At 37.9% G+C, this 10803-nt stretch overlaps 1 protein-coding gene across 6 annotated transcripts in view; it reads left to right on the forward strand.

The window, feature by feature from the left end:
* The window catches only part of VWA3A (von Willebrand factor A domain containing 3A), a 40584-nt gene extending 34099 nt beyond the window's left edge, over positions 1-6485 (forward strand). For all 6 annotated transcript variants that reach the window (XM_074597916.1, XM_074597917.1, XM_074597919.1 and 3 more), the window contains 5 exons: positions 344-470; positions 1006-1103; positions 2052-2078; positions 2657-2720; positions 3953-6485. In XM_074597916.1, coding sequence (XP_074454017.1) covers positions 344-470; positions 1006-1103; positions 2052-2078; positions 2657-2708 — 304 coding nt within the window. In that variant the 3' untranslated portion in view covers positions 2709-2720; positions 3953-6485. The remainder of the gene's footprint in view (positions 1-343; positions 471-1005; positions 1104-2051; positions 2079-2656; positions 2721-3952) is intronic.
* Positions 6486-10803: the final 4318 nt, after the last annotated feature.

The raw sequence follows: 10803 nt of genomic DNA on the forward strand, positions 1-10803 counted from the left end.
GGAGTCTCCCAGCTCTTGTTTTTCTTCCCCTGTGTAAAATATTACTGCCCTTTACCTGACAGCCTGGCTTCTGGATTTCTTGGTTTAGTTTCTTTTTTTGGTTCTATGCTGCACTGAACCTCTTGTCCAAAACTAGCGTCTCTTTGAAGGTTATGACAGCTAAGCAGTGTATATTCTCATTACCAATTGACAATTAGAAATGATAGAGACATTTATAATCGTGTCCTCCAAACTATTTGTTTTGATGTCATATTTTTTTGAAAAAATCTCAAATTCTTTTTCTATTGCTGTTGCTTTCAGAGAAATAATTTTCATAAATAACTTACTACTTTGTTGTTAACAGAAGAGCTAATGAATTTCTGAAGAAGCTTGCTTCCCAAACAGGAGGGCGCTACCACCGCAGTTTTGGAGATGCAGATGAACAATTAGCAGCACACAGAATGCTGACAGAGGGGCTTGATGATGAAGATGTATGTTAAATGGATTGGTTTTGGTTTGGTTTTGTTTCATTTCAGCTTAGTTCTTCACCAGTAGTCAAAAATCTTAATACCTGGCTTTGCCACTCTGCAAGCTGCCTTGGTTACATGACCAAACCCATGAAAGAAGTATACAATGCAATATAGTTTTTGAAAGAGAAGCAAAAAAAAAAAAAAAAATCTTGTGTCTGCACACTGTGGGTTTTAAGCTAACTTTAGCTTTTACTGTACTTTCTTATCTTTACCATCTTGTATTTCATTCATGTAATTGTAAAATCCTTATACAGTGTTTAGCACATAGTGCTCCAGCAGGAGACCTTGGGGATTGCCACAGTAGAAAAATGTGTTAGTGAACCGCACCATATTCACTCCACAGTTGCTCTGTTCTACCCTTGTAAGACCAAGACCACCTTTGCAAGTAGATAGTCGTAGGGAGACTTAGAGTTTAGGCTCAGTTGATTAAGTTGGTAGAAATTAAAAATAATAAATAGGTGCAAGTTCAAGTAGAATATTTTAATTCTGTTTTCAGGATCCAGTTTTCCCTTACTTTGAAGGAGATGATTTAAAGAAACTTACTCAAGAAGCAGCAAAAGCTAGAAGTTTCTTAAAGCAGTCAAAGTCTTTGAGGTGAGTATTTATCAAGAATCTTTCAATAATTGCTTTTTTATTTCATGAAAGGAAGACAAGAATATCTGACTTCCAGTGTCTGCTGTTTAAAAAAGAATTGCTGTTTCTTTCCTTGTACTGTCAATTTTAATGTTTTTTGGGGGGCTTGGAAAATGACATGCAAGGAAGCTGTCTGCTTCAGAGGGATTTAGTTTTAAGGTCTTACACAATTAGCTACCATCACAGCAAAGGATCTGAGCAGATTCTAACAACGTGTTAAACTTCAGGGCTGTTGTTTTCTCTCAGTTATTGTCCCTCCATTTCTTATGACAAAGAGAAGTTACAGTAAGTTGTTCCTCTCCTTGCTGAGTTCTGTCATCTGCCAAACCAATGTATTCCGCTTCATATATATTATTAGAAGAGAAAAATTGACTCTTGTTAATGTGACACAATGTTCTTTTTAGTACCTCTTCCTTTAGTATGACTTCTTACTCAGAAATGCAAATTGTATTTTCCAAAATCTGTACGGGCTGCTTCTATTCTGCCTCATCCTGACTTCTCTAACTGCATCATGATCCCTTCTCTATCTGCTAGAATTATGTTTTCTGCATGGAATAATGTGAGCTCTTTCTTTTGTTCTCAAACAGTCCCATTTCAACCCATTTACTTTCCATGTTACCATCAATCTCCCTTTCTTTTTGCCTCTAAAGACTTGTAAAGTTTCTACTAGCCTTTTTCTGGGAAGGCTAGTAGCCTAAGCCTTCCTCTTCACTCTTACATTTCCTGATTTTATTGAAGGATCTGACAAAATCATCTCCTCTCAATCTCAATCTTTTTCTGCTTTCCTAAGTAATTTGACTCTTAATCTTTTTCCTTTCCCTATTAAGTCTTGGGCCCACCAGAATTTGTCCTGTGTGTTCCCCTCTTTCCTTCTTTACTGTAATTTTCACCTTCCTTTTCTCTCCACAGAACAAGAATGTTCTGCCAAGTCTTCAGGTTTGTCTCCCTTGCTTTTCTCTTCCTTATCTTCTCTTCAGCATCCTCCCTCAACATGAAGTTTCTTTTGCCCTTTTGTATTAACAGTCATATAACAGATAACAGTACAATGTATCCCAGATACATTGGGACAGACGGAGGTATCCCAGCAGACTCCAAACGAGTTAAGTCAGTTCCGGAAAGCAGCTCAGCCCTGATCTGTATCTCAGCAGACTGAATTGGCTTAAGTGGCACACCATTCCTTGCTGCTTCTGCTGTCATCCAGAGCTAGCTTTGATACCTGCCTAGAACTGGAGTGAAGGACGGTTAAATTGTATTGATCCTTGTGTTTCTTCATCATTACACGTCATAACTGCCAATCCAGAACCAGAAAGTACCATTTCAATAGTTATAGCAGGCAAAAGTACTTGCAAAGAGCTTTAAAATGCATTATACCTCCTCAATGAAAAGACTTTGTGTCACACAAGAACATAGCTAAACAAAGATACTTTGGTACAAAGTACATATAGTACAAAGTTACTATATGTCTCTGTGAAAAGCTGCTGTAATTCTTTGGGTTTTGTTTCTCTTCCAAACAGGTTATTACTTAAAAAATGGAATATAAACCAAAAGGACGATTCTGGCTTTTAAAAAAGTGCTCAGGTAAATAGTCACCACAAATAGATCAAAGTTTATATAGAGTTCATATATTTCAGTAGAAGCATAATATTCCATAAGCCTAATGTAAAATGTATTCATTTCCAGCAGTGACTTTTTCCAAAGTTGAAAACATTTGTAATGATTTTAGTTCTTAGCTGAGCTAGTCCACAGTATAATCTAATATACACAAAGAACAGTTCAGAGAGAACTATGTTTTGGGTGAAAGGAGCAAGGCAGATGTGTATTTGTAGTTATTAATGTTTTAGCTCTTTCTAAGAGCAAAGAGCTAAGCACATTAGAGGGTTAGGATCAGATGTAAAGGCTGTAATAACAATCGCTACATGGGCTGAATGATTTATCTGTTAAACGAACACGGCTGACTGAAAAAAGACACCACTAATAGTAAAGACAGCCTCAGCAAACACTGGGCTATTGTGACAAGGTTGTGGGAGAGGCAACTAAACAAACGAAACCCCTCACAGAGCCAGCCTGCTGCTTTTAAATTGGCAAAGTACAAATTACAGGAAAAGAGAAATTGCTGGGTAGAAGTACTTTCTCAGGTTTAAACAAGACAGAAGCATTTATCACAGCTGTTTGAGGTGAAAAAGTGGACATGCAGACAACTACAGAGGGTTGTCCTGGAGAATTTAGGCCTGCCGAGATATTCATCAAGGAATTGGGTAAGGCGGATGCATATCGAGACTGTTTTTTAAACCCTTGTTTCTATAGCTGTAGTTTGGTTTACAAACATTAATTCAAAGAGAAGGGAAAGAAAAAAAAAAAAGCCAGTCAGACCTGCTGGTTAAGAATGCTTACTTCATTGAGAATGGAACCTGGAGCCTGGTCAAGTGTGTGCAGAATTCAGCATATAAGGGCTGATCACTAAAGAGAAATGCTTGGAGGGGAAACAGGTACGTAACCGTCCTGTAGTAGCAAGAAAGTTGTTACAGGCATGTACAGGCAGAGGCTAGCGTTCTACAACCATCTCTGTCTTTCAGCCTTCCAAGATAAGCAGTCTTGCTTGTAAAGTGTGTAAGAAGACATTCGTGTTAATTTACTTCAGAAAGTATGTAGCATTGTAGCATGGTTAAACATGTAAGTAAGGAAAATTGAAAGTTAATCAAGTTAATTTATATTGGTTTTCCATTACCATTTTGTCAAGGGTGATGGTGAGCCTATGCAGTTTATATTTTTTCAATTGTGTTTAAAAAACTATTCATGTGCTTGACTTGTAGGATCAAATTATAGATGAAGAAAAGATGCTGAAGAGGTTTGGAGTGGTACAACTAGCCTGCTTCTTTTCAGAGTGTGCTTAAAGCTTCTAGCTTCAAGCGGAAAGAGGGAACATGTATTCTTTGTTGTCGCTGAACTTCTGGCAAGAGGAGTTACAAATGATAAGTGCTGCTGACTTATTCCATTTGCAGACTTTGCAGGACTCAAAGTAAATCAAGCCCTGAACTCTCTGAAGTTTAAATATAAGTAGAGGATATTTCTTAATATAGCTAATACAAATTTTAAGTGTAATGTATTTCTAGTGTAATTAGGAGTTATACAGGATCACAATTTTTGCTTCTTTTCTATTCTACTGCATCATACTAATAATTGCTTCAATCGGTTGGTGGTAGGTCCGAGATGTCTTTTTTTGGCAGTGGTCTGAGACTTCTTTGCTGGTGCTTATTATCCCTAGCAGATGGGACAGATGGCTGTGTTACTACAAAGAGAATTCTGTATGCCGGTTTTGCATAGGCGGCCAAGAAATAACCTTAGTGCAGAAAACAAAGCTTGGAATGAATGTGTTTGCCAAAAGAATTTGCTAATAATTATTTTGCCTCTTTGCTTTCTATGTTGGCAGTAGCGAAGGATATAGACTTGATGATTCAGAAATCATCAGACATGTAAACAAGTAATATCCTATTGCTGATAAAGCCTGGTTATGTTCTGCGTGACCAGACACTGCCAGTCTTCTAAGGAATTCCATTAAGTTCTTATGTGTTTCCTGTCCTAGAGAGATTAAAAATATGTTTGCCAGTACCATATAAGAAAATCCAGTTTATTGCAGTTAGCTTAATGAGGCATATATTTTTCCAGTTGATTTATTAAACACACTTCTTTTTTTTAATGAGGAACTCTGTAATGACAGCTCATGAGTATTTTGTAGGTGTTTACGGTTGTCTTTCAGAAGGTTAGGAATTAATCTCAGGTGATTAATGTATGTAATATTTAATGAAAATGGATTCAGACTTCAAAATTCAGACACTTGACCTGAGTTTATTCAGGAGCCATTTTTATCTCCTGAGTGCCAGCTGATGGGAATGACTGGATACACTGATATGGGAGATAGTATCTTTTCTGTCCTTCCATCTGTTTTGTCTCCATAAAAAAATAAAAATTATTTCTATCATAAAAGTCTCTTTGGTGTTGTATGCTCTGCAGCAGCTGTCTCCTGCATTCTACCAGCCTGCTGTGGAATACTGCAGTTAAAATGGTGTTTTGTGCTATGCCTCACTTTCTGCGATTTTATTAGTATGTGTGTTGGTATATGTGTAACTGCTGAGATGCTTTGATATGAAAATGTTAATTGTAAATGAATAGGATTAGTTACATTTTTATTTGGGATATATAAATATTAGATGATGATCACTCATAAGATGAGTGGATTTGTACTAATAGAAATGTTAGAACATTAAATCCAGGTGGAAAGGATGAGGTTTATGTATTGCCGGAAAGAGATTCTTATTTATTGCTTGGAGGATAAAAAAGTCACAATACTGTAGCATAGATTCTGATATTCTTATAAAAGTCCTTTAAAAGAACCTTAAAAGGAAATATATTTGTGCAGGTACATTAAATTATATTAGAGACTTTTTGTGAAATAAGATAGTAATGCGCAAGTCAGATTTTTGCAAATGTGGGTAAGCATCAGAGTATTTCAGTGTGTTAGATTGCAATCTGTTACACCTCCCATTTACAGCCTTGGTTTTTCCCTGTATAGTATTTGGCATTCAGAGATTTTGCTCATTCAAAACTATTCCGTTTACGCTGTGTCTCTATAGACTGATTGTCCATGGATCTATGTAACCCTAAATTTACAGCAACCTACACTAATACTCATCTCATCACTCAGTAGTTTGGTTTGGTTTAGACTGGTCACTTGTTTCCCTGGGCAGAGCATAGCAAGTTTCACTGGTTCTCTTGAGCGTGCTCCCAGGCTTAAAGTAGGCGTTAGGAATTCAGGAGTCTTCTCTTTGCTGGTGGTGGTGGAGCTAAGGGTTTCTAAGTCTCCTGTTCAAGAAAAATGCAACTGAAAAGTAAGGAACAAATGTTGACGTTAGAATTTGTGTAACCCCAGAAGCTATAAAATAGTCATGTGTTACAGTATTTAGCCATTGCATCCCATCCAACTTCACTACTTTTGTAAGTGTGTTCAGGCTGTGCAGCCTCTCTCGGTGCTCCCGAAGCCTTGTTGTCTTGCAGGCTGCTCTGCTCGGAGCAGCTCCTTCCTTTAGTTTCTGTCTCCTGCCTGTTACCTACCTGGAAACGCCCGTCCTACCTGCTCCCATCAATCCGAGGGCTACTTAGTCAGGAAAACATTTTAAGGAGATGGTTCAGCTGTGGTGACCTGATCAATCAAGTGCTCTGTTAATGACGTTTCAATGTTGAACTGTCAGGTATATGTCATTTGCTTTCCTGGTTTATTGTTCCTGGAATGCAATTTACTGTATTCAAGACATAATAAAAGAGGAGTTTTATAATTGACAAAGATGCATATTTTTCTTCCAGCTTGTTTGTAAGCCATGTCATTGCTGTGACTCACTGAATATGTTGATTTGCATGCAATGAATTAAAGACAAGTGGCTAAACCAGTTGCTACCTCAAAGTACGTGTTCTGCCACCTATCAGAAGAGTGCTGGTTTTGCAGCAAGAGTGGGTAACTTCTATGCGGAACAGCTCATGTACTGCCATAATTCACAGTCGAATGGTATCTGACTGGCACCGTGCAAAACAGATCCTCCTCTTCCATCCACCCTAAGCCACCTCGCATGCCCTCGTACCTCCTCCTCATACACAAAATTGTTTTGGGTATGAAAACAAACCATGTAGTAGTAGTGATAATCTGTACTTCTCTCTTCCAGTGCAATAACCATTAGAAAACCTTTGAATTAAAACGAAACCGATTAGGATTGGTCTTCAATAATCTTTTTAAAACCTACGTATATATAGCCCCTGTGGGGTTTTTTTGTTTTCTCTGTGAATCCTATATGTAAGAAGCCAAGTTGTCATCTTTGCTCCTTATATAGAAACATGCCTTTATTCAGTACAAGCTAATGCTTATTTTTATTTATGACGCATTTTTATTCTTTGCCTTCAGATATTGCATGAACTGTCTCCCTTTCTAACAAGACCTAAGAGCTGATAAAGGGCATGTTCATTGTTGCTATTACAAGTTGGTTTGTTTCTTCCTGGAATTACACCCTGATTTGGCAGTGCAGTCTCACTGTTATCATTTCATTTGACCTGTAAATCAGTGTAGCAGGCAAAGCAACCATGAATACAAAGTAAATGAGAAAACATAACTTGAAAAGCATTTTATATGACACATTCCGAGGCTGTGCTTTGAAGTATTTGTGTGCTTTATTCCTTCCATGAGGAAATGGTGAAATACGTAACGCACATAATGAATCGTAAGGCACATAAACAAAGTCACAAGAAAAAGCAAGGAATAGAGTGAGTATATTTATGTATGTTAATGAAGAACTGTGGGATTTAAGAAGAATCTGGTCTCTTAAACTTTGCAGCTAGCTGTCTGAAGAGTATAGTAGCAAACCTTGAAGCTTCAGACTTTTTTTAGCGGGAGAAACACGTTTAATGTATTAGATATCGTTGGTTTTAGAAACACGGTATCCGATAGCATTAGTAAGAAAAAGCCATTAACGTGACAGGACATAAGAAAAACAGAAAAAGCATAGTATAATCTTTACTAAATGTATATTTGTAACTTTCTTCTGTTATTATTATACAGAAATGTATAGTTGCATTGCTATACAGAAAAAATGTCTTTACAAAAGATAAGCTATTGAAATGCATAGTGATGAATGCTTACTATCTTTGCCTAACAAAAATCAGCGGGACCTTACTACCCAAATGATCTTAACTTAGTCGTAGCATACAGTTATTCTTTTGCTGTATTAGGCATCAAAAATATGCCTTTTGTCTAATAACAGGAACAAGGATCTGCATCTTCTTTTCCCTTCTGGCATGGACTTACAGCGGGACATGGGTAAGTTGCTTTGGCTCTGTATCTTACTTTTCTAACTTTGCAAGGAATGTGAAGAACGTTATAGTATCATAAAGTATTTAATATTGCATTTGAATGATGCATACTTTGGGTATTAAATTACATCTGTTGTTGCATTAATATTGTGTTGGGAAACTTTTTAAGGACGACTTCATTCCTTTGAAATGTTCGATATGTTTAGCATTTGATTACATGAAAAAGAAATATTCCTAAGTTTCCTTTCCCAAATTCAGATCCCATGATTTCTCTTTTTGAAGCAAAAAATTCTAAGCACAGAAAGGTATGATGTTTAGAGGAGAGTTCCATTGTTTTCCTCTTTTCCATAACAATGCGAGACCTGATTGAAATGCTTTTTAACACTTTCTGCCGTCTCTCACTCAAAACGTGAATACCTCACCATTGTCACTTCACTTCTCTCAGCTCTCTGTTGTTTTAGACTCAGTCCTTGTTATGAGGATGATTGGTTTTGTAGTTACAAAGAGCTAAGTACCCTTGGTCAAAAGGTACTTACACCCTACGACAGACCTGTCCAGACTTCTTTGGGGCTGCAGAGAGGATTGGTGATTTGGTGCGCTGTCTAAACGTGTCTCGCCACTCTGAGTTCATGTGATTGTGTCAGTACATGTGACTGGGCATCTGGAGGTGAACAAGTGCACAAGGAGGTGTTCAAACACATGACGAGCTCGGACAACTCTACTCATTTGGGGCTTAGATATAGAATTTTTAATACGTCAAATGAAGAGAGGATATTTTTATTTCAGCAAAACCCTATCCTTGAGATAGCTTTAAGAGAGAGCTTTGTGTCTTAAGCTTTTCTGCTATTCTTCTGCCCTTGGGCACTGCAGAACACCCCATCCTGCCTATGACTCATGCCAAACATCCGGCTGTCATTTTAACTGAGACAGCTGTCTAGCTCTTCATGCTTTGGTCACGTCTCTGTTAAAGGCTCCTTTCTGCATAGTGTCTTCCACACAATTAAAAACCCTCATTTGGCTTCCTATTACCTCCCAGCTGGAACATTGCTCCTGTTCTGTGGCCTGAAAATGCAGACCTATGAAGTTAATGGGACCTGCTGAATGAAAGGGGCAAAGCCATATCTGTTTCCTGGGCCATGACCTAATACCTCTCTGTGGTCCAGTACCCAGCTCTGGCGCCCACAGAGCTAGATGAGGACAAGAGTATCCCTTTGTATACTGGAGACATATAGTGTCTTGTCTGCCTTATGCCCTGAGTTCTACTCACTCAATTCAGATTTATCAGTGGATCTATCAGTATGTGATGTGACATCAGCTTGTGTAAGCTTACTAGATTCCTCTATGAAACAGTGCGATTACATTTCAACATTGCTTTACAGTCTGAATGTGAGTAACATTTTGATAAGCCAACATAACGTTTCAGAAATGTGGACCTTCTCCATGTAAATAAAGAGGCAAACTCTCCGACACCTTGCTGTTGTGTTTTTATGCAGTCATCTCCTAGAAGTACTGGAAGTTTTGTTTATTTCTGTGTGCCTACATGAACTGTGAGTGGTTACAGGAGAAAAAGTAGAAAAGGGTGGTGTAGAGTTGTGATTCAAGAAAAAAGCAAGCTTAACTCTTAATGCAGGAGCTTTGCTTACGGTAACTTTAGCTTCTTTTTCTTTCAAAAAGACTCAGCGGGATGCAGTGAATAAAACATGGCCACCCCTCTTCTTCATTAAAGATACGAGAATAAGCGTAACAAGAGAGGTACAAAATACCTGTTCTGACCACCCTTCTGAGGTGTCCCCTTCTGGCTAAGTTGGAACCCAAAGCCACGTTTAAATACTTTGTTGGTTTTCACTGGCCAACGTGGGGTTGATATGCTATGAATAAGCTGACCAGCTGCTTTGACTTGTGGAGGAGTTCTGTAGTAGACCAGGGATAGAATAGCCAGTTTCTTTCTTGAATTAAATGGTAAAAGCTATCAGTGCCGTGGGCAGCCCAAAACAGAGAATGTGGTATTCTTGGGGGTTTCACTCTGAGCTGGGTTTGCCACTCATCTGGAAATCTGAGAAGTGCCGATTAGCTTGACAGGTTCAAAGATTCTAGTTCTAATGCAGACCACAGGGACTTACATACGTATATGTTATGCTAAAATATATTTGCCTAGGTGTTAGTTTGAGTTCTTGTCAGCACATGAACATTAAATTACATTCAAATTGCAAAGCCGCCTATGAACTTGAGATATTTCTAACATGCCAACATTTAAAATTGTAGTCATTTATATTTAGATTTGGGAGTGTTTCTTCAGCATCTTAACTACTGCTCTGAGGCCTAATTTTAGACACACCCATTTAAAAATGTTGGCTTTGATTTCTCGTTGTTTAGTTTGCAAAAGGATATGTGTTTTTAAAGTGCTTTAAAGTCTTAGGATCGGAGAACTTCTATAATTATTAATCATTTAATTAATTATTCATTTTGAACGCATTATTTAATAGTAAATCGCCTTCTCCTGTTCTGTTGTGTACCAGATAGTTTGATGGTTGTACTTCATCCATCTTGGAAGCTGGAGAACAACTCGGCTGAGCCTCTTCGCAAATACATGAATTGATTGGGGGTGAAGATAGAAAAGTCAGGATGAAACTGCTAAGTACCACTGCCAAACAAGATTTTTGTTCCTTCTCTTTATACAAATTTAGATTGAAAACTGTAGGTAGAAGGAGAAAGTGTTCCCATTCACTCTGCTGCTGGATGAGATGGATCCTACCAAAGTTTCACGCAACTGAGAGGGGTTCACTTTCAAACATTAGTGTTCAGAATTTCTTTCCTG

The sequence above is a fragment of the Larus michahellis genome, chromosome 8, assembly GCF_964199755.1.
Source record: "Larus michahellis chromosome 8, bLarMic1.1, whole genome shotgun sequence".
NCBI lineage: Eukaryota > Metazoa > Chordata > Aves > Charadriiformes > Laridae > Larus > Larus michahellis.